Below are 18,816 nucleotides of genomic sequence, written 5' to 3' on the forward strand. Positions count from 1 at the left end.
TTTCTATTCTATTTCCCATTCTATTGTTTTCCTCTATTTCTTTGCATTGATTCTGAAATTAAAGTAATGACAAAAGGGGAAAGACATGAGGTTCTCAGCTTTGAAATGCAGAAATGCTCATCCTTGCTCCTTCCTGAGCCATGCCAGGATTTGGTGTGCTGCTGGAGGAGGAGGTCTGTATGAGCGCCAAGCCCTGTTCGCAGGCCTGCTGTGTGGTAATGATGACTTTCGGGGCTCCCGTCCATCTGCCTTTCTCTGCAGCCACTCAGACATACCACATTCCATCCACTTTCTTGACCCCATGGGGCATGCTTTATGTTTGCCCCTCTACATTCAGTCTGGTTGAATTCTACCCACTGTCCTTTGCCCTAATCCCTCCTGGCAGAGGAAATAAAAGAACATAAAGGATCCCACAGTTTATACATATATTTTTTATACAGCGAACTCAATCATCCATACTAATGGGCAGGGGCCATTAGAACAGATAATCCAAAATCCATTCACTTTCCTTTAGAAATGGATCACATGATTGTTTCTTGTGAGGCCTGGTAATTAAGTTTGGTTCAAGCTAATGCTTTAATTAATTTGCATTAAAATTGGTCTGGGAACAACAGTCTAGGGTCAAACATTTCTAGAGGAGGATAAACCTAAATTCACTTGGTAGGTAAATAGACTGTTTTTAAACAATAGCAACAACAATATAGCTTTGTTATTTATAGATTATTAGATGCTCAGATCTTCCTAAGAACAAAGAATTTGTTTCTCTGATGTGTCTCTTAAAGATAATAGAAATTATGTCCTTTTGTTAAGCTTGCAACTTGATTGCTGCTATTGGTCAAAATTTTACTTTAACTATGTCTAAAAATACCCCAGATTAGGATGAAATTTAAACCTAGGTTAAAGTGAATTTGATTATTTCTAAGTTATTCTTACTTTTCTATTAGTGCTCTATTTCTTAGTTTCTAGGGCCAATAAAATTTTCTTTCCTAATGTAAATTATTGCTACAATTATTTCTTGTAGTTACAAAAGAAAGGCAGTTTTCACATAGAAACACTTAATACAGGTATTGGGAATTACCAGTAATTTTACAACTAAGGGATTGCCATTGTTAATACTGTAAACTGCTATAATTCGCCTGCATATGTGTGTGTATGAACCTACATATGTATGTGTATATATATATATATGTGTGTGTGTGTATATATATGTATATGTATATATGTGTATATATATGTATACATACATATGTAGGCACATACACACATGTATATTTATATGTATACATACATATGTATCTGTATAAGTGTGTGTCTTTGTGTATGTCCAAATATAAAAACTGTATCTACACACATACATACACAAATATACAAAATACATAAATGTATCCTGGCATTCCAATTAATCTCCATTTTGATTCTTTTTTAGTTTAGATTTCATAAGCAGCTTACACTGTCATTATACTTTCTTCAGAAATGTTATAAGATGCATTATATTCTATGTTATGGACAAATTTTGGGATGCTCCCTTTTGTTTTTTGTTTTCGCCATCAAACAGCACTGCAACGAGCATTGTTGTGAATACCTCTCTCTATACTTCTGGTGGCTGTTACTTTAAGATAAATTCTTAATGCATAACTCTTGGATCAAAGGGTAAACAGTTTACCTTTTATTAGATTTTGTCAAAATTGCTGATGAGGAGGTTATGCCCTTTAATCTCCCGCCAGTGGTGTGTGAGCATGTTTGGCTGCCTTCCTCATGCCACTTCTGTGCACTTTCAACCCTATTTAAATGCCTGATACTCAGAAGAAGACACCGAAATCGTGTTTTATTTGCATCGTAAAGTAATGAAGAGGTAATTCATGTCTTCATATTTACAATGACTGCATTTTCTCTTTTGTGAATTACAATTGAGTCCTTTGCCCATTTTCTTCTTGAGTTGTTTACATTATTACTATTATTGATTTATGAAGTTTTTATTTTTGGAGTAAGAAAGTTGATTCGTTGTCATTTAGGCTGAGAATACATTTCCTAGTAGCTTCTCTGTAGAATTTGATTACACGCTTTATCATGTCAAAATGTATATATTCAGCTTTAGCCACTGACTTTCCCCTTTTATGACACATGAGGACTTCTGTACACATGCAGTCATATACACATCTATGTGCACATACTTTATAATGCAATCATGTGTCTGTATACATTCACATTTCAGAAGGCAGTCCTTATTTCAAAACTAAAAACATTTATATATATATAAATTTTGTGTGTGTATATATATACACACACATACACCCTTTGGTTCTTTTAGCTAGTAGTTTTATAGTGTCATTTTTACATTTCATCTTGCTCCTTTTGGAATTTAAGTTGGCATAAGGGATGAGATTGGGATACAGTTTATTTTTTCAAATGGCCAACTAGTTGTCTTAATGCCATTTATTGAGTCATCTGTCTTTGAAGTGTCAGCCTAAATATGTACTGAAGTCCCGATCTCCTGAGGTCTATTTCCAAACTCTTTACTCTGTTTCATTGATCAGCCTGTCCATCCCTCCAATAGGACCACAGAGTTAATCGCATTTTTTAAAGATATCATGTCATTTTTAGTCTATTTATTCTGTCATTGACTGATAATATCATATCTGTGAATTCCGCATTGCATTTCCAATTGGATTTTATTTGCAGTGTATCTTCTTATATCATCTGACACATAAAAACCCATCATTCTTATATTTCATCAGGGTTTTAAGTTTTTATTGATATAAAATGACCAACTCTTTCTCACTTGAGATTTTTGGCTAGAATTCTAACTGGAGAGATTCTAAAGTAGTTTTCCATGTTTTCTTTTGATATTTATTTCCCAAACATTCTTTTTTTTTAACTTTAAATTTTTAAAGCCTTACTATTTTATTGAAATTAATTCAATCTGAGTGGTTTTTACACTCAGTAACCTAAATTATGCTTACTGTCATAACTATTTGCCTGTGTCATCCTCTTTCATATATTGTTTTTTGGTTATAACGTTACTTATTATTTTTATTTGCATTACTAAATATACTCTCATGCTTGGTATGATCTTCAGGGGAAATTAGAAAGCAAGATTTATTCCTTTAACTCTTGTGACTTAATTCTATTTGTAATTATCATAAAATGTTTCAAAGTTCTTCTAGTTATTCTTAAACCTGCCATTGTCAGAACCCAGAGCACAGCAGGATTTTTCATTGTTTAACTATCTTTATCAAAGTCAGCACTGTAGACAACCCTCACTGCTCCACACTGGAATTTTTGGTGTACAAACTTTGGCACTGAAATTTCCTTTCTTTACTCTTTTCCTTATTTCCTCTCTTTCTTTCTTCCTCTTTTAACTCTTCTATCAACATGCAACATACAATCAGGAAAGTACACAAACAATATGCAGATCCCAATTAAGTAATCAAAAGCAGATAGAGAAACTACATATTCTTAGGATAATCCTCCAGCCCTCAGCCCAGCTCCTAGCCCAATCAGTATCTCATCCCCAGTCACCCAAGTTTAATAAACACCCTGCCTGTCATAGTTATTTTCCCTGCTTTTCAAAGTTGATATAGATGAACTTGTACAACATGTATGCTTTTGTACCATCTTTACGTAAGGTTTCTAAGATACATTTGTAAGATTCATTCATATTTTTGCCTGGAATTCTAGTTTGTAATTTCTTTTTCCTTTCTTTTTTTTTTTTAAAGATATTTTTGATGTGGACCATTTTGAAAGTCTTTATTGAATTTGGTACAGTATTGCTTCTGCTTATTCTTATGTTTTGATTTTTTGGCCATGATGCATGTAGAATGTAGCTCCCTGACCAGGGATCAAACCCACTCCCCCCCCACCCCGCATTGGAAGGAAAAGTCTTAACCAGTGGACTGCCAAGGAAGCTCCATGTAGTTAGTTGTATTTGTGCTTCATTCTTATATTTATTTCTCTGTATGTAACTTGTTTCTCTCGTCTGACTGCTTTGGAGATTTTCTTCCTTATCACTGCTGTTGACTGAGTTGATTATGATGTACTTAAGTATAATTTTGTGTTTCTTGTGCTTTGGGGTCATCGAATTTCTTCCACATGTGAGTTCATCGTTTTCATGAAGTTTCTGAAAAATTTCAGCAACTATTACTTCAAATATTTTTTTCTGTCTCCCCTTCCCATATCTGCCTACAGAGATTCCAATTCATGATTATTATATTTGGAATCACTCGAAGTTGTTCCATGGCTCCCTGAGGCTCTTTTCATTTCCTTCGGTCATTCATTTTCTCTGTGTATGGATTTGGATAGTTTCTATAGCTACAACTTCAAATTCACTGATCTTTTCTTCTGCCCTATCTCACCTGCCATTATTCCCATCAGGTATAATTTTCATCTCAGATACTCTGTTTTTCATCTCTAGAAATTCAATGGTATCTTTCTATATTTTCCATGTTTCTAATGAACATGGAATTCCTTCTTTTAGCTTGTTGAGGACGTGGAATACAATTAATGCTTTTTAATGTGCTCTTTCCTATTAATGGGATGTCCCTGGTGGCTCAGACGGTAAAGCATCTGCCTACAATGCGGGAGATCCAGGTTCAATCCATGGGTCAGGAAGATCTCCTGGAGAAGGAAATGGCAATCAACTCCAGTATTCTTGCCTGGAAAATCCCATAGACGAGGAGCCTGGTAGGCTACAGTCCATGGGGTCGCAAAGAGTGAGACATGACTGAGTGACTTCACTTTCACTTCCTATTATTACCCCATCTGTGCCACTTCTGGATTGATTCCTATTAATTATTATCTCTTCCCCTTTAGGTCATACTTTCCTGCATCTTGTCAAGCAGGCCAATTAATAACCCTACAATGGTCTGAGTGTTCAAGTAAAAGGAAGAGTCATACATCTCTCACTTTAAATCAGAATCTAGAAATGATTAAGCTTAGTGAAGAAGGCATATCAAAAGCTAAGACAGGCTAAAAGCTAGGTGTCTCACACCAAGCAGTTAGCTAAGTTGTGAAGGCAAAAGAAAAGTTCTTGAAGGGAATTCAAAGTGTTTCTCCAGTAAACACATGAATGATTAAAAAAAAAAAAAAGTAGATTATTGCCAATATGGAGAAAGTCTGGGGGGTCTGGATAGAAGATCAAACCAGCCACAACATTCTCTTAAGTCAGAGCCTAACCCAGGGCAGTGCTCCGATTGTCTTCCGTTCCATGAAGGCTGAGAGAGGTGAGGAAACTGCAGAAGAAAGGTTTGAAAGTAGCAGAGACTGGTTTATGAGGTTTAAGGAAAGAATCCACCTCCATAACAAAAGAACAAGGTGAAGCAGCAAGTGCTGATGTAGAAGCTGCATCAGGTTGACCAGAAGGTCTAGCTAAGATGTTTATGAAGGTGGCTACAGTAAACAATAGCTTTTCAGTGTCGACAAAACAGCCTTCTATTGGAAGAAGATGCCATTTAGGACTCTCACAGCTAGAGAGGAGAAGTCAGGGCCTGGCTTCAAGGCTTCAAAGGACAACCTGAGTCTCTCGTTTGGGGCTAATGCAGATGGTGAAGCCAATGCTCATTTGTCATTCTGAAAATCCTAGGATGCTTAAAAATTAGGCTTAATCTACTCTGCCTGTGCTCTATATATGGAAAAACAAAGCCTAGATGACAGAGTGTATCTGTTCACAACAAGCTTTACTGAAAATTTCAGACCCATTGTTGGGACCTACTGCTCAGAAAAAAGATTCTTTTCAAAATATTACTGCTCATTGACAATGCATTTGGTCACCCAAGTGTGCTGATGGAGATGTACAGTGAGATTAATATTGTTTTCACACCTGCTAACACAATATCCCTTCTGCAACTCATGGATCAAGGAATAATTTCAGCTTTCAAGTCCTATTATTTAAGAAATATATTGCATAAGGTTACAGTTGCCATAGATAGTGATCTCTCTGATGGATCTGGGCAAGATAAATCGAAAACCTGGGAAGGATTTGCCATTTGAAAAGCCATTAGGAAGCATTCATGATTCATGGGAAGTGGTCAAAATATCAACATTAACGAATTTGGAAGAAGTTGATTCCAATACTCACGGATGACTTAGAGGGTTTCGAGATTTCAGGGGAGGAAGTAACTGTAGATGTGGTAGAAAGAGCAAGAGAACTAGAATTACAAGTGGAGCCTGAAGATGTGACCAAATTGCTGCAACTCAAGGATAAAATCTTAGCAGATGAGCAGTTCTTATGGATGAGCCAAGAAAGTAACTTCTTGAGCTGGAATCAAATTCTGGTGAAGATGCTGCAAAGATTGTTGACATGACAGCAAAGTGTTTAGAATATTACACAAACTTACTCGAGAAAGCAACGACAGGGTTGGTGAGGATTGAGTCCAATTTTGAAAGAAGTTCTGCTGTGGGTAAAATGGTATCAAACAGCACTGCACGCTACGGCAAAATTGTCCATGGAAGGAAGAGTCAATGATGTGGAAAAATTCACTGTTGTCTTATTTTAAGAAATTAGCACAGCCGCTCCAGCCTTCAGCAAGCACCACTCTAATCAGTCAGCAGCCTCGGCATCAAGGCTCACATCAAGGTGAGACCCTCCACCAGCACAAAGATCATGATTCATCAAAGACTCAGATGACAGCTAGCAGTTTTTAGCAATAAAGTAGTTTTTAGTTAAGGTATATGTACTGCTCTTTTTTTAGACCTGGCGTTATTGCACAATTAATAGACAACAGTAGAGTGTAAACCCAACTTTCACATGCATTGGGAAGCCAAAAAATTCATGTGACTGGCTTTATTGTCATATTCCCTTCTTGTGGTGGTCTGGAACACAACCCACAATATCTCAGAGGTATGCCTGTACAAACATCCTTGAAAAAACTGGCCAAAACAAAGGCATTCAAGCTCTCTGCTCATAAAACATGCAGAAACACAAGAAGTGCAAGGGGATTTGTCTTCCAATACTTCTTTTCATGCCCGGTAATTTTGTTGATTACTCTGTTGGATGTGAAGTATGTTTCTAGTTTTACAGATGTTCTTGAGTTTCATTTGAGGATAAGTTAAGTTATTTACAAACAGTTTGATCCTTTCAAGTCTTGTTTTGAAGCTGGCTTGCACAGGACAAGAGCAGTATTTGGAGTATTGCTAGTTTTGCTCCACTACTGAGGCGAGCCCCTTCTGAGCCCCCCATGCATTCTTAGGTTTTCCAGTCTGGCTAGTGGGAACAGGTACCCTTCTCACCCCTGTGGAAGCCCCAGATATCAGGACCTCAAGTCCTTTCGTGTGGTTTCCCAAGTATCTTGCACATGTGCAGATCAATACCCCTCTGAAGACTTGAAGGATTCCCTCTGCAGGTCTCTGCACTTCCCGGGTGGCACTAGTGGTAAAGAACCCACCTGCCAATGCAGGAGACATAAGAGATGCTGGTTCAGGAAGATCCCTTGGAGGAAGGCATAGACGGAGGAGGCTGGTAGACTACAGTCCATAGGGTCACACAGGGTCAGACATGGCTGAAGCGACTTAGCACGCATATACTCTATAGGTCTCGAGAGTGTTCCCTGTGTGGAGCTCTCCTTTCTTCAGGACTCCACCTGGCCAATGCTAGATGCTTGGCTTTCCATCACTCTCAGCTCTTTCCTCAACTCAGGAAGTCTGCTGGGCTGGGCACTGTGGCCTGCAAATTCTCTCCAGTCATGGGGCTTACCTCATTTTTAACTCTCAGGCATCACTGAGATTTACCAAATTTTAATATGAATCGGTGCTCCTATTTTCCATGACAATGGAAAAATATTACCATACTTTAATTTATCTCATTCCAGTAAATGCCATTATTGCAATGCATTTTGACTCTAAGTCTATCTTAACTTCCACAATACACTATTCTTATTATAATCATCATTGATTTGTATCATCACTGTTCGTTTAGACTTATCCAATAACTACCATCTGCCTTGCTTATAATTCCTTCTGTCATCTAATAATTCCTTTTGTCATCAATATCCTTCTACCTGAAGAACACCAGAATTTTCTGGTGATGCACATTTCCTTGCTTGCTCAGAAATGTTAATTAATCTTTTTTTTTTTTTTTGTAATAGTTATTTGGCTGTGCCAGGTCTTAGTTGCTGGCACGTGAGGTCTTTAGTTGTGGCACGTGTGATCTAGTTCCCTGGCCAGGGATTGAACCCAGGCTCCCTGCATTGGGAGCACGGAGTTTTAACCATCGGACCACCAGGGAAGTCCAAACCTTTATCCCTGAAACATACATTTTTCTCTGGGCTTAGAGTTCTTGGGTGGCAGTGACTCTTTTGTATTGTCTTTTTATTTCCATTGTGTCTTCTGAAAAGTCAGCTATTGGTCCAGTTGTTTGATGACTGCTTCTGGATGTTCTGTTTATCCCTGGCTTTCAGCAATTTTACTATGATGGTTTGGGAATTATTCTGCTTGGAGTTCAAAGGACTTTTGGAACATGTGACTTGATATCCCTTCTCGTTGTAGGAAATTTCTCACCAAAATTTCTTCAGATATTTTTTCTGTCCAATTCCTTCTCTCCTTTCTGTCCAGGATTCCAATTATATGCGCATTAGACTTTGTCATTGTATCCTGCACATCTTTTCCCTTTCTTTAGTTTGCCATTCTTTCTCTCCTGTCTTTTAGTTCAGATATATTCTTCTGACCTAACTTCTAGTTCACAAATTCGGGAATACTGGAGTGGGTTGCCATTTCCTTCTCCAAGGGATCTTCCTGACCCAGGAATCGAGCCCAGGTCTCATGCACTGCAGGCAGATTCTTTACGAACTGAGCTACGAGGGAAGCCCTCATTTGCATCTAATAAGTCATAAACCTGTTCACTGAATTCTTCATTTTAGAGTGGCATCTTTTACTTCTAGACTTTTTCTTTTTCTCTTTTGAATTTTCAGTTCTCAGCTAAACTTTTCAATCTTGTCTTGTCAGTGGAGGAACTGGTTTGCATGGTCTCTGTGTTTTATACTTTGGGTTTATAACATGAATATTTTCAGCCCAAGTGGGTTTCCTGCTCTTGACTGTTTGTTTTACATGTTACCTTGTTTCTTTATTTTTTTTCTGGCTATTTTCTGGCATTTACAATGCTCTTTCTTTCTTGCATCTAGTAAATAATTTACATTTGCTTTTCTCAGGTACCTAGACAGACTGGTAATCTGGGTTGATCTCAATTTAATTTGGGGATTGAGATGATTTAAAGCTGAGCAGCAATCTCTCAGAAGGCTGATCTATATCTGTTTCATCTTTCCTGCAGAGATATACATCTTTGGGGTTTCAACCCAAAATATCACATTACCAGGGCCCTTTTGAGCAGTGAGACTTAAGATGCCTTTTGCAGAATCAGCAAATTCCGTAAGGTAAAAATAGTTTCAAATTCTATCTATGTTCATCTATCTATCTATCTATATAAAGATGTGTGTGTGTGTGTGTGTGCATAGTCCAGGTTGTCCAGTCAGAGTAATGGTCTATATTATTGAGTCTCTCATTGCTGAAAGAAAAACTGTCTCCTTTTTCTTTCTCATTAAAAAAAATATTATAATTTTCAAAGGTAAAAGCAATCATTTAAGTAAGCTCTTTTGATACTAATTTTGAAACAATTATTCCAACATTTTCATACATTTAAATGAGTCTCTTATCACATAGTCCTTTCCAACTGTGCCTTTCTCAGTCTTGAATGTTTCCTTTCTTTCTGTATTTATTGTTTTTGCACAGGCCTTTTGTTAGTTTCCTCAGAAAGGACACTTTGGGTAGCATGTTTTCTTAATCTTTCTATTCCTGAGAAAATATTACTCTTGACTTCATGCATGAGTAATAACTTCACTAAATATAGATGCAGTGTCCATTAGAGCTCTGGAAATGTTACTCCATTTTTCTGCCTTTTTTTTTTTTTTTTTGAAAATTTAGAGTTGTGGAAGAAGTCTAAGGCTAATTTGATTTTGGTGATTTTAGTTATAAACAGATTTTGAATTTCCAATATGCTTTAAAAGCCTTCCTTTGTTATTGATCTTCAGAAAGTCCATGAGGATTTGTAGGTTTCTGTTCTCATATGAGTTTTCATTACCTTTGTCTATAAATATAACTTGTACTCTTGTGCTTTGGGTGGAGGAACTGGTTTGCATTAGGAAAACTTTTTTTTTTTTTTTAAAGATGGCTTCATTTCTGTTTGTTCTATTATCTTTTCTTGGTATTCCAAGGAGATGCAAATTTAATTTCTTGGATCTACTGTCTCCATGTTTCACATGTATTCTCACTGGTATCATATTTTCTTTTCAGCAGTTGCAAATCCAATGCCTATAGACCTCAATCAGGTAACAAAAATAAATGAAGCCAGCCTGGTACAAAATTAGTGAGTAGCAAGGACTGTGGAGAGCAAACACCCCTTCTAAATGTGGCAGCTACCAATCAGGAGGAGAAGGGGACGACAGAGGATGAGATGGTTGGATAGCATCACTGACTTGATGGACATGAGTTTGAAGAAGCTCTGGAAGTTGTTGATGGGCAGGGAAGCCTGGGTGCTGCAGTCCATGGGGTTGCAAAGAGTTGAACATGACTAAGCAACTGACCTGACTGACTGACTGACCAATCACCTGATATCTAGCACTAATAAAATAAGTTGACACTTGAGCAACACAAGTTTGAACTGTGCAGTCCACATATAGGTAACTTTTTTTTCAACAAATATGTACTATGCTATGATGCTGTGCTAAGTCACTTCAGTCGTGTCTGACTCTGTGCGACCCCATAGATGTCAGCCCACCAGGCTCCCCCATCCCTGGGATTATCCAGGCAAGAACACTGGAGTGGGTTGCCATTTCCTTCTCCAAGGCAGAAAAATGAAAAGAGAAAGTGAAGCCGCTCAGTCGTGTCTGACTGTTTGCAACCCCATGGACTGCAGCCCACCAGGCTCCCCCGTCCCTGGGATTCTCCAGGCAAGAATACTGCAGTGGGTTGCCATTTCCGTCTTCAATGCATGAAGTGAAAAGTGAAAGTGAAGTCACTCAGTCGTGTCTGACTCTTAGCGACCCCATGGACTGCAGCCTACCAGGCTCCTCCACCCATGGGATTTTCCAGGCAAGAGTACTGGAGTGGGGTGCCATTGCCTTCTCTGATATGTACTATAGTACAACACAATCTGTGGTTGGTTGAATCATTGGATATGGAACTACAGATACAGACGGCTGACTATAAAGTTGTTCACCAATTTTTGACTGTGTGGAGGGTAGGCATCCCTAAATCTCAGAGTTGTTCAAGATTCCAGAGAAACTAAAATATGGATTTTATAAAATGTAATATTCCTTAGCAGAAAACAAACAAGTCCCACAACTTACCACTGGGATGCTCTTGGTCACACACAGGATGATCTGTTGCTTCATTGTCTTTTGTTATATTGTCATCCTCTGCAGAATCTGACATAACAAACAAATAAAATCTTTAGTCAGTGTTTTTAACCAGGAAATACAGCAGCCTCCAGAACTCAAAGAACAGATATGTGTTTGGGGAAAAAAATTTATTATTTAAAAAATATCATTAAAATGCTTAAATATCTTCATCAATAAATAAGCTTTTCTTAAAGTACTACATATGATGTCTTCACAAAGTTTACAAAGTAAAAATTGTAAGGATTCAGCTGGAACATCTTTTTTTACAACAAAGAAGAAAATATAAGCAGGCTTTATGCATCAGTGAAAGTCTTAGGAGAATTGTACAGAATGATATGAAAGGAAGCAAAATAGAGAAGATTAAAGGAATATAATTTTAATGTCCTTAATGCTTCCATTATTGTTGTTGTGCATAGATGGGAGCCTTGAGTCCTTGAAAAGGCCAGATGTAGAGCTTTGAAATCCAGTGGTAATCAAAATCACCTTCCTCAGGAACTATACCAGTAGAACAATGGCAAAGGGGGAGCACAGACCTTCTGTTCTGTGCAACGTCACCCTGTTCCTTGTGTAGCATATTTAAACGTGGGATCAGTATAGGTTCACTTTTTTTTCTAAAATCATATGATGTGCTTTACAGGAAATAATGTGGTTATAAGGATTCCAGTGACTTGCGGACACTTGCAAAGCTAGAAACGGTCCCCTGTTGGATATTTGAGACTTCTCTGGAGGCTCTTCAAAAATCACCGGTAAGAGCATGTGAGTAGATTAGTAGAATGACAGAAAATAAATCTTTCATTCATTCCACAAATATTCATTAAGCGCCAACTCTACGTCAGACATGGTTCTTGATACTGGGGAGTCAACAGTGAACAAAACAACAAATCTCTGCCCTCAAAGAGGTTACAGTCTAGTGTATGTTTTTCTCGTGGTTCAGTTCAGTTCAGTTCAATTCAATTGCTCAGTCGTGTCTGATTCTTTGTGACCTCATGGGCTGCAGCACTCCAGGCCTCCCTGTCCATCACCAACTCCCAGAGTTTACTCAAACTCATTTCCATTGAGTTGGTGATGCCATCCAGCCATCTCATCCTCTGTCGTCCCCTTCTCCTCCTGCCTTTAATCTTTCCCAGCATCCGGGTCTTTTCAAATGAGTCAGCTCTTCGTATCAGGTGGCCAAAGTATTGGCGTTTCACCTTCAGCATCAGTCCTTTCAGTGAACATTCAGGACTGATTTCCTTTAGAATGGACTGGTTGGATCTCCTTGTAGTCCAAGGGACTCTCAAGAATCTTGTCCAACACCACAGTTGAAAAGCATCAATTCTTCGGTGCTCAGTTTTCTTTATAGTCCAACTCTCACATCCATACATGACCACTGGAAAAACCATAGCCTTGACTAGACCGACCTTTGTTGGCAAAGTAATGTCTCTGCTTTTGAATATGCTGTCTAGGTTGGTCATAACTTTTCTTCCAAGGAATATGTGTCTTTTTAATTCTTGGCTGCAGTCACCATCTGCAGTGATTTTGGAGGTTAAATGCGATCCAAAGATACCAAAAAGCCATGAGCTAATCTTGTATGTGTGTGGCCGTGAAGAGAGCAGGGGATGGCAGGCCAGCACGTCTGTTACTGACAAATGGTTTCTCTCCTGAGTTCATGCTCCTCAGTTGGGTTTTAACCCCTAACACAGCTGAATCAGTTGGAATCTAAAATAAATCAATCTTGTTTCTCTTACCCACTTTTTTGTCCCCCCTACCCCCAAACGAGGAGACAGCTTCAAACAAACAATATGATTTGGAATATGATGAGAAAGTTTTTTTCTCCAACTTGCCACTAGCAACATTTGATGGACAAGTGAGAAACCTGGGTAGTTAACATGATTCAGATTTAATAACCAGTGAAGCAAGTATACACCCAAAGTGTATGGTTTTAATTAAATGCAAATAATTCCCCCGAGGCAAATGTTTAATTATCTGCACAGCTTCTTATTTCTTTCTCAGACTGACAATAAATTTCAAAGTCCAAATTTGGAAGCAAAACTTTAGCACAGACACATTTCCCAAACTGTTATCTCAGTCAAGTCAAACTGTTTTAAACCAGCTCCCATTAAAATATGCCTTTTTAATTTTGAACCTAACACGTGAATTAAAAAATATGATTTGAATACTTTTTCCACATGAACACTGAAAATGAACAGTTTTAAAAAGGTACTATATGGACCAGGCTAAATTTAATTTTGAAAGTGTGTTAGTTTTACTAGCTTATAGAAAATGGTATCATTTGATATGTACTCTGTTACAACACTCATTTCTTTCAAAATTATCCAAGATTCTGTATGTGGTTAAAATTTATTCAGTTATACTTAAGAATAATTCACTAAACTTTATAATTTACATAAACATTATGTTTCATGTACCAAATATGACCTAAGAAATGGTCTTTTTAAAAGTGATTTACAGTGAGTTTCTAAGTTAACGGTGCTATGAGTCACATAAAATGGGTGAAAGTATTTAAAAAATTAATTACTAGACTATGCCGATTTTGTCACCAAAATCTGCGTCTTTGGCAAATTAAATGACCCTTAAATTTCAATTTCCTTGAGGAGTTGCTACAGCATTGCTAAGGCACTTTCTGATCTTATGTGCTCTAATGTATACCGTGTATTTCATTGAATCCAAGACATCATCAGTTGTTATTTGCTCTATTATTTTGTGTAGAATTTAAAAAATGAGACCAAATGAACTATAACACACTCTAAGTTTTAAAGATATGCCCTGATTTTGGAAATAAAATATATAAAGAACTATGCATCCTAGAAATACAATGTTTGAACATATTCTGTGTGAAATACATGTTTTTATGTGATGACAAAGATTTCACATCACCTGACCCGTCACCAAAGCCACAAGTTCATCTTGTCTTGTAGGTGAGTCTTTTTTTCCAGAAATGCTTTCACGTATGTGCATCATTTTATTTACAGTAATAAAGGAAGATAGAAAGTATAAGCTCATACAGCAGGTGGCTACAGAAGATTGTTCCCACCACAGTTTTTCTATTCAAAGAGCTATCTGAATTTCCAGTCTCATGAATTCCTCAAGACTATATTTGATCCTGAATGTTTTAAACCATGGCTCCTATTACACTACACATAGTCAGAGGTTTGGAATGACAGTGGAGCTTTTCTGCTTTGGAGGTGATGAAAGCTACATTCTATGTACATATAAAGTCATTATTCATAATCAAAAAGGGAAAATAAATCCAGTATATAGTCATTAAAAGAGGTTATTTTTCCTTTGTAAGTTCCATAAACTACCATGAAAACTGTAGTTGTATATACTAAATTCTTTTTTGTTGTTGTTTTGTTATTTATTATACTAAGTGCTTGAATCACCTTGGATTCACATTTTATTTAATTCTAAAAATTATCATTTGATAGTGTTTAAAAAATGTAGAAGAGCTACCACCTAATTCTGAGATTCAATGTTATTTTAATAAAGAATTTGAATTAAATTTTATATGTAGATCATGACTTTCAAAACTCTTAAGGTCAATGTCCTATTAGACAATTTTTTCAAATGCAAATATTAAATTGAATAGCCAAGCCAAAGTTCTAAAGACAAAAATTCTAAACAGTAGGTCATTTGTAATGCAGTCAATTACACATGCCTACACAGGCTAGTACATGTATAGATTTAAGCTGTGATGATAAATGATGATACTATTGAATTTTTAATCAACATATCTAGACTATAAATCAAAATAAATATTCTTTCTTTTGAAAATGTCCCTTAGAACAAAAGCTGTTAACCCTACACCATCACTAAATATGCTCTAGGGGTCCACAAACCTTTTTGAAATGATATGCAAATGTGTGCTTATATTCAAATGTTCATTGTTTCTGGGAGGAGAGAGCTTCTGTGATATTCTTATGGGGATATGTGACCCCAACAAGGTTAAAATAACTATAGAAATGTATAGTGCCAGTGGCACTGCCATTTTAGAAAGATTTTTAGTCCTATAATTGAGGAGCTACAGAATTTGATGTCCATCGATAAATTCACCAGTGATGGCAATTCTTGAATTCTTAAGGAAGATCTGATTTGAGCAAATAGCTCAAAACAATATGGAGATATAGTTAATAAATGAGGAGGATAATCCAGCTGTCAAAAAACACTTTGTGAATGGATGATTAACTGTCTTTGAGAACATTTCCAAGACAGGAGGTGAAGTAAATCCATCTAGTAAGAGAGGCAGTCCCTGCTTACTATTGAGAGGAGAGGCAAGAGATCATTTGGGTGCAAAAGTTCTACTGGGTCCGAACAAAATAAATACCATGCGTGAACACCTACACATAAAATATTCTTGCTCTGTAAGATGTAAGCATCCTTACGTGAGTACCTTGGCTTGACATGAAAGTCACACAGAAACACAGTCATCAGGATTTTCTTTGATTCTTGTAAACTGATTAAACCAAGGAAAACATTTATCCTGGCCTGTTCCTTTGAATAGCTGGTTTAATGTGTGAAGCAATTGGAATAAAGTAGTTTTTCTTCCAGATGAACAGTGTGATCATTCACAATAAACTAGAGTCTCTACAGCCGATTAGGGTCTCCTTGAAGCTTTGCAGTGATGAAACCTCCATACCTACAGGAAACATATATCCTGTAATATGCTTCCAGAGGATTCAAATGGCAAGGCTCTGAACTGTGTGTGGTATCTGCAATGCTGGATACACAGGCTGGACTGTATTTGCCTGAAAAGGAAGCGGGTGCACAGGACAAGCTGTTGCTCTGAGCGGTGGCAGCTGAGCTATGGTTAGCCATTTGTCTCCATTATGTTCTCATTAACCCCCATTAAAAGGCGGAGAATCGTTCCCAGAGTTGCGGAATCTAGGTACTAAGAGTCTTTGAGACACAGAGGAGAGAAATACCATCCTGTCTATTAACTTCGTTTCTTTTTTTGGGGCAGCACCCTGTGGCCTGTGGGATCTTAGTTCCTCACCAGGGATGGAACCCATGTCTCCTGCAGTGGAAGTGTGGCGTTTCAAACCACTGGACACCAGGGAAGTCCCTAACTTTGTTTCTCTTAGAAAACATATTCCATATTCCAAACAGTACACCTGGGTAAACCAGCTTGTTCCAAGACTGGAGGTGATAATTCTTCCACAACTTGTTTTTGCAAATATAAGCAAATAAGAGAACTGATCATGAATGGATGGGCACTAGTCTCGGGGTGTGATTCCAGATGTACAACTAGAAACTCCATTCACTTTATATAATCTCAGTTTCAGCATCTTAGGACCTGAGGGTGTCTAGGCAGATAATCCCAGAGAAGGCAATGGCACCCTACTCCAGTACTCTTGCCTGGAAAATCCCATGGACGGAGAAGCCTTGTGGGCTGTGGTCCATGGGGTCGCTAGGAGTCGGACATGACTGAGTGACTTCACTTTCACTTTTCACTTTCATGCGTTGGAGAAAGCAAGGGCAACCCACTCCAGTGTTCTTGCCTGGAGAATCCCAGGGACGGGGGAGCCTGTTGGGCTGCTGTTTATGGGGTCACACAGAGTCGGACATGACTGAAGTGACTTAGCAGCAGTAGCAGCAGGCAGATAATCCATCTTAAACATTTTACAATGCTAATCTGCTGAATTGTTCAAATTATCTCTTCCTTCCAGACAACTCGGTAAACCTTTCTACTCTTCACTTGCTATCTGCCTACTTGAGGTTTTACGTAGATTTCCCCTATTGATAAAGTAAAGGTTAACAGTGGGGGAAGTGGTGCTGTGTGACATCAATGACACGCTGGCTGTCTTTCATTCTGCGACTCCACAAAGGAGCATCACAACGTGAAACAGAACAGCTGGATATGAAACCGGGTTGGACCATGATGGGAAAAGAAATGCTTAATTACCCTTTCCATCAAGTTAATTTTTCCCCTTTGGCAATGTAAACAAAGGCAAATCTGCTCTTGTTTGGTTGTCTGTGACCTGCTATCCTTGACCTCCATCCTCCGATGCCTTTCTGTTCTTGCCTCCCTCTCCCTAGCTAAGCCTTGCACTGCAGGCTCTCTTTATTAAAAAAGAAAGAAAGAAAACTTTGACCAGGGCACAAGCATGAAAAGCAGCTATGGCTCCAAACACAGACTGACTTGCAATTCTATTAAAATGTTCACTGAGGGACTTCCCTGGTGGTCCAGTGGCTAAAAATCCAAGCTGCCAATGGGGGGTTTGACCCCTGATCTGGGAACTAGATCCCGAAGGCTGCAACTACCAGTTCCCATGCCACAAGCAAAGACACCATAATGTGGATCAAGATTCCAAGGGCCACAGCTAAGACCTGGCACAGCCAGATAAACATTTTAAAAAGTAGCCCATCTATAAATCAGGGAAAAGAGAAGAATTTTGTTTACACTTTGGTTTAATTTGATCTGATAATCCTAGGTCTTTGAGACAGTACTGCTGAGAGGACCGTCGCCTGAGAAGAGAGGTGGAGGGGTATTCGGATCTTCACTCTGAGCGGGGTCACAGCCTAGTGGTTGGACACTCGTTGATTGTTTTATTCCACAGAGAAGCTGAGGCAACAGACAGACTCGATGTCCAGATTCATAGCTGCTTCAGCTTCTGGGCTCTGGCTGTTTTCAGGCAGGAACCTGGAGAGAGGGGCTGAGATGCCAAGACCTCACCTGCTGAGATCCAGGCGTTCCTACAGTCTCCAAGGGCCCAGTCATAACCTGCCCTGTCAGAGCACAACTTTAGTCTCCTTTCCAAACGATGGAACGGGACATGTCTGTAGACTAAGATACGCACTTGGAGCCCTTGTGAGAGTGACTCATTTTATGTGAGCTTCGAAGAGCTGGAGGACTTCTCCTGAGCATCTCTTTGTTCCTCACATCCAGAAAGATCCACAGACTCACTCCAGTGAAAATGGGTGTGCTTCCTTTTTTCTGTTTTTGTTTCCCTTTAACTTTCCCATGTTATTGAATACACCTTGTAATTTGGATGGCTGCAGAAGGATTCATTACTTGGATCTGCCATAAGCTACTTTAATATTGCCTCTCTTTTTTTTTTTTAATTTAATTTTATTTTTAAACTTTACATAATTGTATTAGTTTTGCCAAATATCAAAATGAATCCGCCACAGGTATACATGTGTTCCCCATCCTGAACCCTCTTCCCTCCTCCCTCCCCATACCATCCCTCTGGGTCGTCCCAGTGCACCAGCCCCAAGCATCCAGTATCATGCATTGAACCTGGACTGGCAACTCGTTTCATACATGATATTTTATATGTTTCAATCCCATTCTCCCAAATCTTCCCACCCTCTCCCTCTCCCACAGAGTCCATAAGACTGTTCTATACATCAGTGTCTCTTTTGCTGTCTTGTACACCGGGTTATTGTTACCATCTTTCTAAATTCCATATATATGCGTTAGTATACTGTATTG

General features: G+C 38.4%; 1 protein-coding gene across 1 annotated transcript in view; it reads right to left on the reverse strand.

Annotated features, from left to right (window-relative positions):
• The window catches only part of MACROD2 (mono-ADP ribosylhydrolase 2), a 2,305,531-nt gene that overhangs the window by 89,195 nt on the left and 2,197,520 nt on the right, over positions 1–18,816 (reverse strand). The window contains exon 14 of the mRNA XM_070382044.1: positions 11,331–11,408. Within this exon, the coding sequence (XP_070238145.1) occupies positions 11,331–11,408 (78 nt within the window). The remainder of the gene's footprint in view (positions 1–11,330; positions 11,409–18,816) is intronic.

The sequence above is a fragment of the Bos mutus genome, chromosome 13 (assembly GCF_027580195.1).
Source record: "Bos mutus isolate GX-2022 chromosome 13, NWIPB_WYAK_1.1, whole genome shotgun sequence".
Taxonomy (NCBI): Eukaryota; Metazoa; Chordata; class Mammalia; order Artiodactyla; family Bovidae; genus Bos; species Bos mutus.